Below are 20,299 nucleotides of genomic sequence, written 5' to 3'. Positions count from 1 at the left end.
ATTTACATTGACATAAAGGTAGATTAACTTGTCGAGTGGCCTAAATGCTCACACTTAGAATATTAATGAGAGGAAATAATCATATTCAATTAGTGGATTTTCATAAACACTTCAACTGATAACTGTATTTGTATAAATTACATTCACAGACAACATTGGGGGTTTTCTTAGTAATACCATATCTTTGATTATTTATGATTCAGTATTCATTGAATTATAAATTAATCATATCATTCAGTTATCAAGATTTTGCTATCAAGATTTTGCTGTGCTTGCCAGTTGCTACATAAATCAGGAATTATGCAATTACCTGTACTGTACACTGATAAATGAGGAAAACTTACTTTGTGAAAATAAATGAACAGTAATACTAAGGTAATGATTCTAAAATATATATTACTGCTAACTCTCGTCACAAAAATACATATGGTCATAGTAATTAAATTAATCAGTGAGTGAATGGCAAATCACTAGGCTGGCTCAGCAGATTTTACTTGTTAATATATTTTAGGATATTTTCAAAAACAAAATACAACGCTGATTCATCAATTCAATTTTCAATACAGTATACGTACAGTAATTATTTTTGACATTTCATTGGAAGTTATTTTCCAAATTTTGTATGACATACTGTGCATATCTTAATTACAGAGGGAAATACAGTACAGTACTCACCCAGCCGGCGTACATATGACAACTAATGATGTTAAACTTTATTCTTGTTGGCATTAATAAAATTTATGTTGAATTTGTGTTGAAGGCATGTATAGCCCCTTCACTACTATGTTTACAGGGTCACGTCATATAAACATTCCACAAATCATTACATTGAGACGTTTGTTTTAATATTGTTTTAATTTGTTCCCATATTATGTTTACGATTGCTAGTTTCCTTCTGCCGAATGTAAACAAACACAGGGCTGCCACACTGTAGAAAACCTGACGAACCCCTGGAAATGCACTAGTGAAGGGGACTGTACGTACATTATACATGAACTTTGGAAAAAAAATAAATGTACTGTACACTGCAAAAAAGTCATAGAATCCTGCACATATTTTACTTTCAACATTTGCTTTCTTTTAATCTGAAATTCTGTAACAGGATAGAGAACCCATCTTCTACATGAGCTCAATCTTAATCTCTTTGGAATCCTAAGGATTTATCAATCTAAAATTTCTGGAAACAATTAAGTCTGCCTACAACTGGGATCGACTCGGTTCTATTTACTTTGTGTAGTAATAAATGCTCTTCTTGTTCTACTTCCTGGCTAAACTATTCTCAAAGTGTTGTTTGGGGTCACCATATAGCTCTTCTTTTTTTATGAAAGGAAAGTCATGGTAGAAGGCCAATCAACTATGACCAGTCCTCTTAACACTGCTGTACAGGAATTAAAACACGAGTGGTTGGCTTAGTTGGATTCCTTTGACCTCATTCAGACTATAATACCTGTAGCAGATACCATTTGCTGGACCTTGGTGAAGGAGAAACGAGTTGGACAATGCTGGCTCAAGAGGGACCTTCAATTCATCAGAGCAACTGCGTAGTGTGCAAGTCCTGTGTCGTAGGTACAGTGTGGTGTGTAGGTACAGTGTGGTGTGTAGGTACAGTGTGGTGTGTAGGTACAGTGTGGTGTGTAGGTACAGTGTGGTGTGTAGGGCTGTGTGGTGTGTGGTGTGTGGTGTGTGGCGGTGTGTGGGTACAGTGTGGTGTGTGGGTACAGTGTGTGTGGTGTGGGTAAGTGTGTGGGTGTGTGGTGTGTGGTGGTGTGGTGTGTGTGTCTGTGTGGTGTGTGGTGTGTGCAGTGTGGTGTGTGCTGTGTGGTGTGTAGGGTGTGTGGTGTGTGTGTGCTGTGTGGTGTGTGGGTACAGTGTGGTGTGTGGGTACGTGTGTGTGTGTGTGGTGGGTGTGGGTGCTGTGTGTGGGTGCAGTGTGTGGTGTGTGGTGTGTGTGTGTGTGGTATGTAGTGTGGTGTGTGTGTGTACAGTGTGTGTGTGTGGCTGTGTGGTTGTAGGTACAGTGTGGTGTGTGGTGGCACTGTGTGGGTGTGTGTGTGTGTGTGTGTGTGTGTGTGTGTAGGTGTGTGGTGCTGTGTGTGGTGGGTACAGTGTGTGTGTACTGTGTGGTGTGTGTGGTGTGTGGTGCTGTGTGTGTGGTGTGGGTACTGTGTGGTGTGTGGGTACAGTGTGGTGTGTGTGTACCTGTGTGGTGTGGGTACTGTGTGTGTGTGTGGGCACAGTGTGGTGTGTGGTGTGGTGTGTGGTGTGTGTGGTGTGGGTGTGTGTGTGTGGGTGCCTGTACACTGTGTGTGGGTGTGTGTGGTGTGTGTACTGTGTGGTGTGTAGGTGTGGTGTGTGTGTGTGGTGTACTGTGTGTAGGTGCTGTGTGGTGTGTAGGTACAGTGTGGTGTGTAGGTACTGTGTGGTGTGTAGGTACCTGTGTGGTGTGTAGGTACTGTGTGGTGTGTAGGGTGTGTGTGGTGTGTACAGGTGCTGTGTGGTGTGTAGGTGCTGTGTGGTGTGTAGGTGCTGTGTGGTGTGTAGGTGCTGTGTGGTGTGTAGGTACAGTGTGGTGTGTAGGTACAGTGTGGTGTGTAGGTACTGTGTGGTGTGTAGGTACAGTGTGGTGTGTAAGTACAGTGTGATGTGTGCAGCTATTGTGTGGTGTATCGATATAGTATTGGGACCCTCTCCTATGGAATCTGGAGGTGGTCAGAGCCTAGTGGAGGAACAACATGCCTTTAAGCTCCTTTCCTCATAAATAGAACCCCCTATTACTATCACCCATAACAATCGTCTCAGGGGACCATTGTCCAATTTGCAAGATTGACGACAGTAAGCAGACTGGTGCTGAAATATATTATAGATCTGGCGGCCGTGGATGAAGATGGCAGAGAATTTACATGTTTTCGGCATAACCAAAATACGTGGGGGGGTTGGGACAGGTTTCTCTAGTAGGATACAAGAATTATTAGTAATGGTAAAGAGAAAGAAGAGGACAGAAAGGTTTTGAACTTACCCTGGCGGCAGAATATACACCTCCTACACGTTCCTCAAAAGACTTGAATGTGGGAGTCTCTTTGAGCTGGCCGAACTTGGCGCCAATGCCACCAAAGAGTGAAGACGTCTTTTCTCCAACGGCACTCATGGCCCCGGCCGTCTTTTGATACCTGTAAACAAGTCTATTGTTAGTAAGCTGGTGATTAACCCTAAAATTAATTACCATTTTACAGCTGAACACTACTATATGGGCCACATAATTAGTAATTTTCTCAGCTTGTTGAACAGTCTCGTCTTTGTACTGACATTCCTTATTACAGACAATATACTGGATATGCATTTCGTTGCAAAATTTTGGAACTGTCATGAGGCCTCCCCTATGCCTGGGCCTGGTGTGCCAGGGGGCTCGTTAGTACAATAAATAAACATAGTGATATTATACGATGGGTTGAGGTTTAAGCAAGCGATATATAATATTATTTATAAAAATAATTATAAGCAATTGTTACCGCATTGATACCCAAACGAGTGGCGATGTCGATTAAAAAAAAAAGTATGCGCCCGAGCGTGTCAGTTATTCACTCATTTGGTAGATTAATGTGACAACTGTTACATAAAAATTCTTTGTAGCAAACCAACTAAGCTTGTTTAGGCAACAATACATTATACTGTACTGAGTTACCGTGTTGAATTGTCAAAGTCTTCACTAGCATTTTGTAAATACTGTATGAACCAAGTTTATTACCGGATAAATGTACTGTACTGTACTGTACAGTACAGTACTTGAAAAAAAATTGGCAGTGGATATTTTACTGGTACAGTAGTAGCGAATAAAAATACTGTAAGATCTATTTTGTCATAAGCATGTTGGCTGTAGTACGTAATGCAAATGAAAAAAATAATAATTCTCCGTAACTTCACTGTACATCACTAAACATAGTAACTACGCCACCTGGCCTATTCACACGATGAGCCCAAACCCAATATAATTCACGTTGAGAAGAGTTTCACCATTATCCTTTATATTACGCTTAAAACCATTTTAAACCAATGAATTGTACATGCACCCGGTTAAAACTTTTTTTAAATACATAAATATTAAAGTCGTAAAATAAACAAACGAACTATGACAATGCACATTTTTTAACGATCATTTTATTTATTTTATTTTATTTTTTATTATTATTTTATTATTATTATTATTTTTTTTGGAGGGGGGATACAGCAATCACCTCCTGCCCTAAGAGTAGCTAGTTTGATCCCGGGAAACACCCAGTCCAATCAGCTGTCAATGGGCACTTAACTTTATAGATGGAGAAGAAAGGTCAAATGCAGTGTCTGCCACGCCACATTCTCCCACTTAACTACGGTATTTATTTATCCATCATATTATTTTTTCTTTCATTTTCGTGTCTTAAACAATGGGGAAAATAACGGAGTACATTACATACATACTGTAAATACACAAAGTCGAATTAATGATTGTCATGAATAATGTCATGCTTAGTTCTACTTTAACAATAAGTGGAATAAACGAACGAAGATTCCACGAAGTTACTGTGAAGCAAACGTCAAGCTAATCAACGCTGTGAAACAATACTCTACTAGTAAACGTTCATCATTAATTAATCTTGGAATAAACAAAATATATTATTCAAATAAAAGCAAGATTATAAATTAAATTATTGGTATTTCTAGAAATACTAAATAAACAAAATCAATATTGATATTTAAATTAGAATTATTGAAATTAAAGTCATTAATGCCAAAGAAATTTCCCAGAAAAAACAGAGGTCACACTTACTTAAGGCGTCATATGTATCACACGTTCCTGTAAGTGAAACAAATATCCAAGATTTCCTTATTTGTTACAGAAATAAGAACCGTGCCATACTGCTGATCTCAGGGAAAACAAAACCTCTTTTCGTATACTGTACACACACTCCAGTCTATTCTTAAGTTTCTCTAACGCCTGTATCATTCTGTACGTATCACTTTCCATACCTTTAAATTGATATATTCCCCCCTTCAATTTCACCAAGTAACAAACTGCTAAACGTTGATATGTCAAACTTTCAATTTCTAACAACAAAAAAACAATAAACCAAACCGATCAATATTACTGACACATGTAATCTCGTCACTAACAAACTGAACTTGCAAAATTCTTCGACTCGCCAAGTAAGGAACTCCTGACCAACATCTACCCTATTTTTATAACGTGAAGTAAAAACAAATCGTACTCACCAACATATGTGGCAAATAATCGATTTCACCAAATAAGGAAGGAGCATTGGGCCAGAATAGTGTGGGATCAAAGAAAACCCCTGAGTCTAGGGGGTTTTCTTTGATCCCACACTAGGGCGTAGACTATTGTAAATACTGAAAAAAAAACGATGCACAGGATCGAAGTCAAGTGAAAATAATACTAAGGAAAATTCACACTTAAAATTTTTGGCTCTATGGAGATCCACAGGAAACCTTAATAGTGTGAGAGGAGTAATATAAACTGGATGTATGAGATGCTGAATACTGTATAATTTATGTAGTTATAAGAGAAAACGAAGAGAGTGGAGGCGGGCTGATTAATTATATACCATTCAAAAACAAAACATTTTTTTAAAGAATCAATAAAAAAGATAGGAAAAATAAATAATTTTCCATATTTTTTTTGTGTTAATAGCTTATCAAAAGCATCAGGGTAATTGATATATAATCCGGAAATGGGAGAGTGGTTGATTATTAGAGCTCAAATGTGCGATTATAACTCGGTTCCAAATGTCTCTCGTAATGATTCAGAATATTCATAGCGTCATTGCATTTCAAATTAACTATTGGAACAGCTTTGACATTTACATGCTAAAGATAATATCTGACCTTAAAACACAACTACATCAATTAAAGTTAAAAAAAGGGAAAAGTCATTGACGATATAAGTTCGATAATTATATTTGTTTTACTGTCAATACTTGGTCATCCTTTATCTTTTAAATATGTACCCTATATAGATACATACATATAATAGCTATATTATGTAATCTATATTATACTACAATACATATACACAGGGTGTTAAGTCAATGTAAATTCTGCAAAAAAATATGGATAGTATAAGTTATATAAAGTTATGGAAATGTCTTGAATAATTGTAAAAAAAAAAAAAAAAAACTGTCTAAGAGAATGAGAAAGTAAATTTTATCTTGGGTCTCCCACGGATAATACAGAGGTAAGTGCTATCATGACTGGCCTTTTTATAATTTCTTCGTCAAACATAAACTTTGGTCCTAAATCATTTCTAATGAGTTAGTTCAGTGCTAGACGTGCAGTGCATGGAGTAGATGGCAGACTGCAGGAAGTTGCTCAGTTTAAATCTCCTGTACAGTAATCATATATAAACCAGTGATCTTAGCAAGGCTTGAGAAACTGAACATTGTACTGTACAGTTACCTGGGTGATATAATTAGTGGTGGTGAGGGTGATGAGTCAGATGGTGGCTGGAAGAAGTTTAGGGAGTAGCTGCCTTTATGGGCGGCAAGATGACCCCCTTCACGTGAATAACAAAATGTATGCAACTGGCTTGAGAAGTATAATGTTGTAGGACAATGAAACAAGGGTAGTTACTGTATAGACTATAGAGGATGACATACTTAGGCTTGAGAGAACTGAAATGAGAATGGTGAGGTAAGTGTGTGTAATGTGACCTGAAAGACGGGAGGCCCTGTTAATAGCTAAGATGACAGCTGAGCATTGAGAGTATTGACTAAGTTTTGTTTAGAGGCAGGCTGGGGTGGTAAGGAGAGAGAATGGATAAGACCTATTTAATAGGGTTAAGAGATGAAGGAGTCTAAATGAGGATAATGGGGGACCAGGGGCCTGGCCGTGAATGACAGGGGGAGATAATGTAAGAAATAACACTAAAGTTAAGAAACTGCCAAGGGAGGCTACAAGAGGCCGTGGAGTATAGAAAACTGCCATCAGGTAATCGCCGCGAACCCAGGGAAGCGCGGAAAATGGCCGTAAAGCCTTAATGATGGTGATGATGATGATGGTGATGATAATAATTTTGTATACATTTTCCTCTCCAAGGATCAGCACTTTCATGTTATGTGTAAGAGGATGTGGACCAAGGAGAACAACAGCTCATTTGGTGATGGAATATAAGATTATTCCTAGTGACTGAGTCACAGAGGAATTAGTTTTGAAGTGGGTGGATCGGGTGGCTGTGAGGGGAGGAGGCAGAAGTCATCTTCTAGTGTGTCCGTAAAACAACTGAAGAAACCGAGTTTTTGTTTTTAGTGACAACAGATTCTACCTATACCTAATAATCTAGAAAGTTAGTAGATAGGACACAAGCTGGGGTAACCGACGTTGCCCGGGTGTGTTTTTGACGAAGTAAAGTTAACCAGAATGGGTTCAGCCTCCCCAAAAGTAAGTGCACGTGCATGAAACAACCCTACTTGGTCGTGCACTGGGGGCTCACTTGTAGGTGAGGGTCGGCACCAAAATTGACGTTCGTAGACATTCTCGAGGCAATATTCATGAGCATATCAAATTTCAGCTTCCTATATTAAAAAACGTGACCGCGCAAAGAGCAGATAAAAAGGTACATATTTTCAATGAGGAGATTTCGCCTTTGACGGTGGGGAGCCGTTAAATGAACCCCAAAAAAAAAAATAATAATAATAAATAAAATCCACCTCTGTGACACTTCTCGAATACATGCTTAACTACATGCAAAATTTTAACTCTATCTTCAAAAGTGTTACCGTAAATAGCGAACAACTACATAACTAATGCTTCAAAATATATACCAATGTACACTCTGGGACTCAAGTGGTGGACAGACGCACTAGTGACCTCTGGTATTGAGTAGTATCATAGTTAAATCTATGATATGATATAAACACAATAAGTTAAAAAAATTACTTCTTCAAAAAAATCACATGTGGTTAAGAGTACTGTACCGGTTAATAACTTTTCCTCACTGCCTGAGGTTACTAGTGTAGACTCCGTGCGGCTGTCCAAGACTTTAGTCCTATAGTGGATAGTACATACTGTGCCAATGCCTCTAACTGCATGCCAATGTGCAGTACAAACGACTCAAATTGTAAGCAACCAATGCTTCAAAATGTACAGTATGCCTATGTAGGAGTTTCAATGCTCATTCGTCAGGACATAAGTCGTTTACATAATTCTGAATGTAAGATAAACTCTTTTCCATAGAATGTGTGGACAGCCATTGTAGTGTGCGTCTCTCTCAGATTGTGACCCAACCAAACAAGGCAAATTTTCTCCAGGTGCAGTACTCTTGTTTCAACCTGTATTAACACTGGATAATGAAGACCATAGCAATGCAACAGAGACCGACCACCCAAACGGCTAGTAAGCTGAGGTAACAGAAGAGACCGATCACCCAAACGGCTAGTAAGCTGAGGTAACAGAAGAGACCGATCACCCAAACGGCTAGTAAGCTGAGGTAACAGAAGAGACCGATCACCCAAACGACTAGTAAGCTGAGGTAACAGAAAGACCGATCACCCAAACGGCTAGTAAGCTGAGGTAACAGAAGAGACCGACCACCCAAACGGCTAGTAAGCTTAGGTAACAGAAGAGACCGACCACCCAAACGGCTAGTAAGCTGAGGTAACAGAAGAGACCGACCACCCAAACGGCTAGTAAGCTTAGGTAACAGAAGAGACCGACCACCCAAACGGCTAGTAAGCTTAGGTAACAGAAGAGACCGATCACCCAAACGGCTAGTAAGCTTAGGTAACAGAAGAGACCGACCACCCAAACGGCTAGTAAGCTTAGGTAACAGAAGAGACCGATCACCCAAACGACTAGTAAGCTGAGGTAACAGAAGAGACCGACCACCCAAACGGCTAGTAAGCTTAGGTAACAGAAGACGACAAACCAAACGGCTAGTAAGCTGAGGTAACAGAAGAGACCGACCACCCAAACGGCTAGTAAGCTGAGGTAACAAAGAGACCGACCACCCAAACGGCTAGTAAGCTGAGGTAACAGAAGACCGACCAAACGGCTAGTAAGCTGAGGTAACAGAAGAGACCGACCACCCAAACGGCTAGTAAGCTGAGGTAACAGAAGAGACCGACCACCCAAACGGCTAGTAAGCTGAGGTAACAGAAGAGACCGACCACCCAAACGGCTAGTAAGCTGAGGTAACAGAAGAGACCGACCACCCAAACGGCTAGTAAGCTAGGTAACAGAAGAGACCGACCACCCAAAGCTAGTAAGCTTAGGTAACAGAAGAGACCGACCACCCAAACGGCTAGTAAGCTTAGGTAACAGAAGAGACCGACCACCCAAACGGCTAGTAAGCTTAGGTAACAGAAGAGACCGACCACCCAAACGGCTAGTAAGCTTAGGTAACAGAAGAGACCGATCACCCAAAAGGCTAGTAAGCTTAGGTAACATAAGAGACCGACCACCCAAACGACTAGTAAGCTGAGGTAACAGAAGACCGACAAACCAAACGGCTAGTAAGCTGAGGTAACAGAAGAGACCGATCACCCAAAAGGCTAGCTGACAAGCTGGGAAATGATAAATAAAAAATATATTGATAAAGACGAACATTGTTGACGAAAGAATTATTGGAGTTTGGATACTGAACACCTATAGTTTAAGAGGCCATGTTATTGAAGCTGAACTGTTACACAATTGGCCATATTATTTAAGCTGAACCGTTACACGATTGGCCATATTAATACTTATAAAAGTAAGAGCACGACCTACACTTAACTACAAAGACCATTCAACCCATCAAGTACTTCAAGTTACTAATTATAACAGACGAGATGACACAAAGTAGCATCGCCATACAGAATGCTGGAAACTGAAGGTGTAGGTCATCACACGTCCACCCCCGTTTCTCCATGTTATCTCATGAGTACTCTTAAAACATAACATTATCCCCCAATTAACTGCTGGGAGGGTAAGGCAATGGTAAGTATTGGTGTATATGAGGAGAGAGAGAGAGAGAGGAGAGGCAGGTGTCAGTTGAGTATCACCACCCAGTCTACCCTAACCTAATGTACATAGAGACGAGATCAAATGTGCTGGTCTGGTGAAAACTGATCCACATGTCCACGAAAAACAAAAAATAAACAAAGAATGCAAGTTAAAAAGGAGGGGGGGGGGAGGAGGAACGATGGTAAGCAATGGGATCATAAGACTCAGGTGGAGAGTGGTGCCAAGGAAGCCATACAAAACACGCGCCCACATAATATTCCCCGCCATGAGGCATATACAGTACTCAGCCACAGCACGCTAGTAAGATTAGTCGGTCCAGTATCAACGCTTCTCAGAGAAAGTGTATATATGAATGAACCAACAATGAGTAGTGGCTGTAATTATGTAATGGATTAAGTAATCTTACACTGAATAAGGGCGTTATTATAGAGAGAAGCCTCACTGCCCTGCCATTGTGAGGTTCATGTGTTTTTGTGGGGTATTTTTTTTTAGGTAACTGGTGTCGTTAAGTCGCCATTAGATAAGTCATGCCTCTACTACAGTCTATCTCCAACACAACACTACAAAGTAAAAGTCAAATCAATTAATAACACAGTATGACAAGCAATAACGCAGGTAACACAACTGGTGGCACAAGCCAATTTTAATAACTAAATCGAATATTTTAAGAGCAATTTATCACAAAACCTGCCACAACTTAAGACAAACTTACGGACAGCCTTTTTCTAGTGTAACTTTATATACAAGACAAGTGGTTTATCAAAGAAGAGTAAATCACTGATACACTAGTTCCCTAAGAGCGAACTGAGTATAGAGTAAGGCAGCCTATACGCTGTTCGCTGGTAAACAATTGGGGTGAGGATTAGCAGAGGAGTGCAGTATTCTGGCTTGGGTCACTGTATTCAGAAGTGTCGATATGGTGAATCAGGAGTGTCGATATGGTGAATCAGAAGTGTCGATATGGTGAATCAGGAGTGTCGATATGGTGAATCAGGAGTGTCGATATGGTGAATCAGGAGTGTCTATATGGTGAATCAGGAGTGTCTATATGGTGAATCAGGAGTGTCTATATGGTGAATCAGGAGTGTCGATATGGTGAATCAGGAGTGTCGATATGGTGAATCAGGAGTGTCGATATGGTGAATCAGAAGTGTCGATATGGTGAATCAGGAGTGTCGATATGGTGAATCAGAAGTGTCGATATGGTGAATCAGGAGTGTCGATATGGTGAATCAGGAGTGTCGATATGGTGAATCAGGAGTGTCGATATGGTGAATCAGGAGTGTCGATATGGTGAATCAGGAGTGTCGATATGGTGAATCAGAAGTGTCGATATGGTGAATCAGGAGTGTCGATATGGTGAATCAGGAGTGTCGATATGGTGAATCAGGAGTGTCGATATGGTGAATCATAAGTGTGGATATGGTGAATCAGAAGTGTCGATATGGTGAATCATAAGTGTGGATATGGTGAATCATAAGTGTCGATATGGTGAACACTAACAAGAAAAATCACTCGTAGTTACGTGCTTACGTTGCTAGGATCACTTGTACCTTTACCCCACAATACTCGTTCTTACTCCAAAACGTAGTTCATTCCGAGACAACTCAAGACGATACTGTTTAGACCTACAGTAACTAATTTATCAGATGAATAAATGAGTTATTATAAAATCTTCTAAAGTTGTCCTAGACCTAAAACACACACACACACACACACACACACACACACACACACACACACCTACCTACACACACACACACACACACACACACACACACACACACACACACACACACACACACACACACACACACACACACACACACACACACACACACACACACACACACACACACACACACACACACACACACACACACACACAAATATAACAAGTCAGGAATTTGTAAAATGCACCTATTTCAAATACCTTACCTCCTAGTAGAACAGTATTATTATCAATGTCCAACCGTAAATACCTCCTATATAATAAAGACTTTGGTTGTCTCTATCATTAGAATAACGGAAGAATTTTTTACTCTTATACTGGACGACGGATATTATAGTGCAGTTGACTGGTTACAATTAGTCAAAGACTCTTGCACGTTAAGTAAAAAGTACGGCATTTATCACATAGGTAGCCGAAACTACATAGATGTGTGGACCCAAGCTGAAATATTGACATGTTAAGCTTCAAATATCCAGTATAGTTGCCAGCATAACACTTACTTTTTTTTTCCAAGATAGAACACTGTGTACACCAAACCTCCTGTATCGGCATTCAATAATTTGAAATTTCGCATAAGTGGACAACTTTGGTGAATATCGAAATCGAGAAACAATCTCGGCACTTGCCAAAACATACGGGACACGCGTTCTGTTTACTGTCACTTGGGTGACTCGTGACGTGACATCTAATTGGCTGACTGTGCACGCGTGTTCCTTCATGCCACGTCAGTTTAATTTTGTTCTTGCTTCAAGATTTAATTCTCCGGTGACAATAGTTCAAGACAATATATAAACTTGTAGCTAGAAAGGACAGGAGTGCAACACCACCACTTCTACCCACAGACTGAGGGAATCTGGTGTGCCCAGACGATTCTACCAAGGACAATTTGAGTTCTTTAGAACAACTGCCAACAATTTAAATAATTTTAATGACTTTGGTAATTAAACATTACAGTTGTCAAGACTAGACGATGGATAAGGCATGATGATTGTGCCAACAATATCACCAGGCAGTATCTCATACAGCAACTTCAACCTGGCACAAGAGAAGATATTGCATGGGGTCAGTATCTACACAACAGTCACAAGTTAACAACACGAAGCACAAGTTAACAACACGAAGCACAAGTTAACAGCACGAAGCACAAGTTTACAGCACGAAGCACAAGTTTACAGCACGAAGCATAAGTTTACAGCACGAAGCACAAGTTTACAGCACGAAGCACAAGTTAACAACACGAAGCACAAGTTAACAGCACGAAGCACAAGTTTACAGCACGAAGCACAAGTTTACAGCACGAAGCACAAGTTTACAGCACGAAGCACAAGTTAACAACACGAAGCACAAGTTAACAGCACAACACAAGTTAACAGCACACAAGTTTACAGCACGAAGCACAAGTTTACAGCACGAAGCACAAGTTTACAGCACGAAGCGCACAAGTTAACAGCACGAAGCACAAGTTAACAACACGAAGCACAAGTTAACAGCACGAAGCACAAGTTAACAGCACGAAGCACAGTTAACAACACGAAGCACAAGTAACAGCACGAAGTACAAGTTAACAGCACGAAGCACAAGAAGCACAAGTTAACAACACGAAGCACAAGTTAACAGCACGAAGCACAAGTTAACAACACGAAGCACAAGTTAACAGCACGAAGCACAAGTTAACAACACGAAGCACAAGTTAACAGCACGAAGTACAAGTTAACAGCACGAAGCACAAGTTTACAGCACGAAGCACAAGTTAACAGCACGAAGCACAAGTTAACAGCACGAAGCACAAGTTAACAGCACGAAGCACAAGTTTACAGCACGAAGCACAAGTTAACAACACGAAGCACAAGTTAACAGCACGAAGCAAAGAGGGTCAAGTGTTCGACGTGTTACCACACAGTTGATCAGGATTATTGAGGTTACTGACAAAAAACCAACTGTTCACATTCTTGGCATACGTGAAGAAGCAGATACAAGAATTTTTGTTCCTGTGGCACATTTATATCAATCAGGCCACCGTGCAGTTACAATCCACACTGATGCGGTTGTATTGGCAGAATATGTTGTTCAGTATTTCCCAGCATTACAAGTGTGGGTGGTTTATGGTACAGGTAAGAATGTGAGGAACATTGCAACTCATGAGATAGCAAGGAAACTGAGAAATATAAGAGCAAATCTTAAGACACGGGTACTACTGTCTGAAAGACCACAAGATATTAGTGATGATATGTTCCACAACTTGAGCAACATGTTTTCCTGCTGTATGACAGAACTGAAGAGGAAAACGTTGATGCAGCAAGGAAGCATCTATTTACAACAATGGGCAGAGGCATAAATTGGGGGCACTGAAGTAGCTCTTACAACGTGCTACTCTCCAGGCTGGAGATAATAGGGATCAAGACATCACTGGTGCTCCTGAAGAGCCTTCCCAACGTGACTGGGGCTGGATCCAAGTCGAGTCTACTGCTTGGTATCCACTACTGAGGTATGCCAAGAGCTCATAAAGTGTGTTGGTGCAACAAGGTTGCCAAGCAAGATGGGAATGCGAGAACAGCTCACCAATCCATACTATTTAGCATTGTTGATTTTTCTTAATAAAAATAAACGAGATTTTGTATTTAAATTAGATTTATGAGCTTTATCAGATTTATTTGAAAAATTACTATGTTCAAAATACACTGAAACAAGTAAAAAAATATTATTTTAATTAATACAAGTTCCTGTAGCAGTAATAACTTGAGTCTAAGAGCCATAGCAGTAGCCTACAGTAAATCAAATATTATCAATCTCCTTCCAAGTCTTATAACAACCTGGTCTCTGCTAAAAGGGCCCCTTCTTTTGAGCGTCATTGACCATACGTTGCATTTCGTGAGCATTTCAAAGGAATGCTGGTCTTACTCTGTCTCACCCTAAACAAGGTTAGGTTAGGTTGTCTGGCACAGTAGGTATGGTTAAACTTACTATGCCAGAATTTTTTTTTATAATGTCAGGACAATTGTCATTATTACTGTATCCGGAGTGACACAAATAACCAGGAAATGTCATGTTCAGGAGAGCGAGGGAACGGCTCCATCTAACCTAACCTAACGAAATTGTGTAGGGTGGTGGTGGTGTCTTGGGATGACTGGTGGGGGTGTCTTGGGATGACTGGTGGGGGTGTCTTGGGATGACTGGTGGTGGTGGTGTCTTGGGATGACTGGTGGGGGTGTCTTGGGATGACTGGTGGGGGTGTCTTGGGATGACGGTGGGGGTGTCTTGGGATGACTGGTGGGGAGTGTCTTGGGATGACTGGTGGGGGTGTCTTGGGGATGACTGGTGGGGTGTCTTGGGATGACTGGTGAGTGGTGTCTTAGGATGACTGGTGGTGGTGGCTCATGGGATGACTGGTGGGGTGGTGGTGTGTGGGATGACTGGTGGTGGTGTCTTAGGATGACTGACTGGTGGGGGTGTCTTGGGATGACTGGTGGGGGTGTCTTGGGATGACTGGTGGGGGTGTCTTGGGATGACTAATTGGTGGTGTCTTGGGATGACTGGTGGGGGTGTGGTGGTGTCTTGGGATGACTGGTGGGGGTGGTGGTGTCTTAGGATTATTCAGGTAGGGAATTGGTGGTGGCTTGGGGGATGACTGGTGGGGGGTGTCTTAGGATGACTGGTGGGGGGTGTCTTAGGATGACTGGTGGTGGTGTCTTGGGATGACTGGTGGGGGTGTCTTGGGATGACTGGTGGTGGTGGTGGTGTCTTGGGATGACTGGTGGGGGTGGTGGTGTCTTACAGGATGACTGGTGGTGGTGGTGTCTTGGGATGACTGGTGGTGGTGTCTTGGGATGACTGGTGGTGGTGGTGTCTTTGGGATGACTAGTGAGTGGTGTCTTAGGATGACTAGTGTATGGTGGTGTCTTAGGGATGACTGGTGAGTGGTGTCTTGGGATGACTGAAGGTGAGGTGAGTGAGGTGTCTTGGGATGACTGGTGGTGGTGTCTTAGGATGACTGGTGGTGGTGGTGGTGTCTTAGGATGACTGGTGGGGGGTGGTGGTGTCTTACGGATGGCTGGTGGTGGTGGTGTCTTGGATGACTGGTGGGGTGTGGTGTCTTGGATGACTGGTGGGGGGTGGTGGTGTCTTAGGATGACTGGTGGGGGTGGTGGTGTCTTGGGATGACTAATTGAGTGGTGGTGTCTTGGGATGACTGGTGGTGAGTGGTGGTGTCTTGGGATGACTGGTGGTGGTGGTGTCTTAGGATGACTGGTGGGTGGTGTCTTGGGATGACTGGTGGTGGTGTCTTAGGATGACTGGTGGTGGTGTCTTAGGATGACTAGTGGTGGTGGTGGTGTCTTGGGATGACTGGTGAGTGGTGTCTTGGGATGACTGGTGGTGGTGAGTGGTGTCTTAGGATGACTGGTGAGTGGTGTCTTAGGATGACTGGTGGTGGTGGTGTCTTGGGATGACTGGTGGTGGTGTCTTGGGATGACTGGTGGTGGTGGTGTCTTGGGATGACTGGTGGGGGGGTGGTGGTGTCTTGGGATGACTGGTGAGAGTGGTGGTGTCTTTGGGATGACTGGTGGGGGTGGTGTCTCAGGATGACTGGTGGGGAGGGTGGTGTCTTGGGATGACTGGTGGTGGTGGTGTCTTAGGATGACTGGTGGTGGTGGTGGTGTCTTGGGATGACTGGTGGTGGTGGTGTCTTAGGATGACTGGTGGTGGTGTCTTGGGATGACTGGTGTGGTGGTGTCTTGGGATGACTGAGTGGTGGTGTCTTGGGATGATGACTGGTGGTGGTGGTGGTGTCTTGGGATGACTGGTGGTGGTGTCTTGGGATGACTGAAATTGGTGGTGTCTTGGGATGACTGGTGGTGGTGTCTTGGGATGACTGGTGGTGGTGGTGGTGTCTTGGGATGACTGGTGGTGGTGTCTTGGGATGACTGGTGGTGGTGGTGTCTTGGGATGACTGGTGGTGGTGTCTTAGGATGATGACTGGTGGTGGTGGTGTCTTAGGATGACTAGTGGTGGTGTCTTACAGGATGACTGCAGGTGGAGGTAGTGGTGGTGGTGATGATGATGTGGTAACGAGGTGGTGGTGGTACTGTGGTGTGGTGGTTTATGGTATTGATAAAAGAGTGTGGTGGAATAATAAGTGGGGAATTGGTTGGTTATAGTAGTTAAGCAGTAGGGTGGTTGGTGGGGGGTGGTTGGCAGGGGAAATGGAGAAGGGAATTGGTTGATGGTGGTAAGTTGAGTGTGTGGTGGGGTGGTTGATGGTGGTAGTGTGTGTAGTTGGGTGGTTGATGATGAGTAGTAAGTGTGTGTGGTTGGGTGGTTGATGGTGTAGTGTGTGGTTGGGTGGTTAGCTGGTGGTGAGTAGCAAGCGTGCGGTTACAGCTGGTGGTGGTAGTATAAGGTGTGGTTGGGTGGTTAGCTGGTGGTGGTGGGAGTGGTTGATGGTGGTAGGAGGTGTGGTGGGGTGGTGGTGGTAATGTGTGGATTTGGTACAGGCACGGGATGGTGGCGAACGTGTTAGTGGTAGTAGTGTTATGGTGGTAGGGTTGTGGTGGTGGTAAAAGCTATGGTTGAATTGGTTGTGGTAGGGTGGTGGTGGTTGTGGTAGGGTGGTGGTGATGGTAAAGAAGCTATGGTTGGGTGGTTGTGGTGAGTAAGCTATGGTTGGGTGGTTGTGTTTAGTAAAAAGCTATGGTTGAAAAGATTGTTTGTTGTGGTAAGCTATGGTTGTGAATTGGTTGTGGTGGTAAAAAGCTAAGGTTGGGTGGTTGTGGTGGTAAAGCTATGGTTGGGTGGTTGTGGTGGGGAATTGGTTCATGATTTGTGGTGGTAAAGCTATGGTTGAGTGGTGGTGGTGGTTGTGGTAGAATTGGTTGTGGTGGTAAAGCTATGGTTGGGTGGTTGTGGTGGTAAAGCTATGGTTGGGTGGATTTGTGGTGGTAAGGCTATGGTTGGGTGGTTGTGGTGGTAAAAGCTATGGTTGGGTGGTTGTGGTGAGTAAGCTATGGATTTGGTGGTTGTGGTAGTAAGGCTATGGTTGGGTGGTTGTGGTAATAAGGCTATGGTTGAATTGAACATGGTGAAATTGGTTCCTTGGTTGTGGTGGCAAAGCTATGGTTGGGTGGTTGTGGTGGTAAAAGCTATGGTTGGGTGGTTGTGGTGGGGTGGTTTCCTTGGTTGTGGTGGCAAGCTATGGTTGGGTGGTTGTGGTGGTAAGGTATAGTTGGTGGATTTGTGGTGGGGTGGTTCCTTGGTTGTGGCAAAGCTATGGTTGGGTGGTTGTAATTGGTAAAGCTATGGTTGGGTGGTTGTAATTGTAAAGCTATGGTTGGGTGGTTGTGGTGGCAAAGCTATGGTTGGAGTGGTTGTGGTGGGTGGTTCCTTGGTTGTGGTGGCAAAGCTATGGTTGGGTGGTTGTGGTGGTAGGCTATGGTTGGAGTGGTTGTGGTGGGGTGGTTCCTTGGTTGTGAACAGCAAAGCTATGGTTGGAGTGTGGTTGTGGTGGTAAAGGCTTATGGTTGGGTGGTTGTGGGTGGGAATTGGTTCATGGTTGGTAGTGGCAAAGCTATGGTTGGGAATTGGTTGTAATTGAGTAAAACTATGGTTGGTGGTTGTGGTGGGGTGGTTCTTGGTTGTAATTGAGTAAGCTATGGTTGGTGGTTGTGGTGGTAAAAGCTATGGTTGGGTGGTTGTGGTGGGTAAAAGCTATATGGTTAGATTGGTTGTGGTGGTAAAAAGCTAAGGTTGGAGTGGTTGTGGTGGTAAAAGCTATGGTTGAATTGATTTGACAATTGGGGTGGTTCATGGTTGTGGTGGTAAAGCTATGGTTGGTGGTTGTGGTGGTAAAGCTATGGTTGGGTGGTTGTGGTGGTAAAGAAAGCTATGGTTGGGTGGTTGTGGTGGGAATTGGTTCCTTGGTTGGCTGGTGGCAAGAAGTTAAGGTTGGGTGGTTGTGGTGGTAAAAGAAGCTATGGTTGGTGGTTGTGGTGGAAGGTAAAGCTATGGTTGGGTGGTTGTGGTGGTAAAGGCTATGGTTGGGTGGTTGTGGTGGTAAAGCTATGGTTGGAGTGGTTGTGGTGGGTAAAGCTATGGTTGGGTGGTTGTGGTGGCGAAGCTATGGTTGGGTGGTTGTGGTGGCAAAGCTATGGTTGGGTGGTTGTGGTGGTAAGGCTATGGTTGGGTGGTTGTGGTGGGGTGGTTTCCTTGGTTGTGGTGGCAAAGCTATGGTTGAATTGGTTGTGGTGGCAAAGCTATGGTTGAATTAGTTTAGTAATTTAAAAGCTATGGTTGGAGTGGTTGTGGTGGTAAAAGCTATGGTTGGGTGGTTGTGGTGAAGTAAAGCTATGGTTGGTGGTTGTGGTGGGGAATTGGTTCATGGTTGTGGTGGCAAAGCTATGGTTGGGTGGTTGGTGGTAAAGCTATGGTTGGTGGATTTGTGGTGGGGGTGGTTCGCCCAGTTTGTGGTGGCAAAGCTATGGTTGGGTGGTTGTGATGGCAAAGCTAAGGTTAAGGTGGTTATTAATTGGTAAAGCTATGGTTGGTGGTTGTGGTGGGGTGGTTCCTTGGTTGTGGTGTAAAGCTATGGTTGGAGTGGTTGTGATGGCAAAGCTATGGTTGGAGTGGTTGTGGTGGTAAAGCTATGGTTGGGTGGTTGTGGTGGGGTGGTTCCTTGGTTGTGGTGGCAAAGCTATGGTTGGGTGGTTGTGATATGCAAAGCTAAGGTTGGGTGGTTGTGGTGGTAAAGCTATAGTTGAGTGGTTGTGGTGGGGTGGTTCCTTGGTTGTGGTGGCAAAGCTATGGTTGGGTGGTTGTGATGGCAAAGCTATGGTTGGGTGGTTGTGGTGGTAAAGCTATGGTTGGGTGGTTGTGGTGGGGTGGTTCCTTGGTCGTGATGGCAAAGCTATGGTTGGGTGGTTGGTGGTTATGATAAGGTTTTAGTGGGGTGGTTCGTGGTAGTGATGGTAAAACTATGGGCCGGGACTGGGACGTGGTAGTAGGTCATGGTGGGTGGCCTACAGGTGAAGGGTGTTGAAGTGATGCAGGATAATGGGGAGGGAAGGAAGGGGTCGAGGTGGTGATCAGTAGATAAGCAAGTCTCGTAAATTACTCTCTTAGGGAAGCTAATCAACTGTACACACAAACAATATATACGTCACAGAATCAAGTAAAACAAGGTGGTGGAGGTGTTGATGAGAGATGGCAGGAACAATGTTGGAATGAATGTTAAGACAGGTGTGAGTGGTAGTGTGGTGCGAGGGATGGAGAGGTTGGCAGCGTAGGCTTGAACAAGTGTAGAGACAATGGGTCACGAGTGGGAGGGGGGACAAGACTAGAGACCCGGGTAGATGGGGGCGCCTGGGGAAGTGTGGTGGCCGAGAGGAGGAGGAGGAGGCGGCTCGAGCACTGCTATTGATCTCTTGGGCCGAGGTGACTCCAATTCGATCTAGTGGCGGAGAACTAAGCGAAGGGAGCGATTGAGCCAGTTACCTTTCGTCAGTACATGTATTGAGTTGCCTTCTCATGTATATAAGAGATAACTATTCTCTGTAAGGCAAACGCAGATTTGTAAATTTAAAAGCCCTCGTG

The 20,299-nt window shown here is 43.2% G+C and overlaps 1 protein-coding gene across 11 annotated transcripts in view; it reads right to left on the bottom strand.

Moving 5' to 3' along the window:
* Positions 1-20,299, bottom strand: part of LOC121880144 (tumor protein D54-like) — a 97,679-nt gene that overhangs the window by 9,178 nt on the left and 68,202 nt on the right. For all 11 annotated transcript variants that reach the window (XM_042387234.1, XM_042387233.1, XM_042387223.1 and 8 more), the window contains one exon: positions 3,017-3,167. In XM_042387234.1, coding sequence (XP_042243168.1) covers positions 3,017-3,167 — 151 coding nt within the window. The remainder of the gene's footprint in view (positions 1-3,016; positions 3,168-20,299) is intronic.

The sequence above is a fragment of the Homarus americanus genome, unplaced genomic scaffold, assembly GCF_018991925.1.
Source record: "Homarus americanus isolate GMGI-L3 unplaced genomic scaffold, GMGI_Hamer_2.0 scaffold30108, whole genome shotgun sequence".
NCBI lineage: Eukaryota > Metazoa > Arthropoda > Malacostraca > Decapoda > Nephropidae > Homarus > Homarus americanus.
The sequence above is the reverse complement of the archived record's forward strand: the minus strand, read 5'-3'. Positions and strand labels throughout refer to the sequence as shown.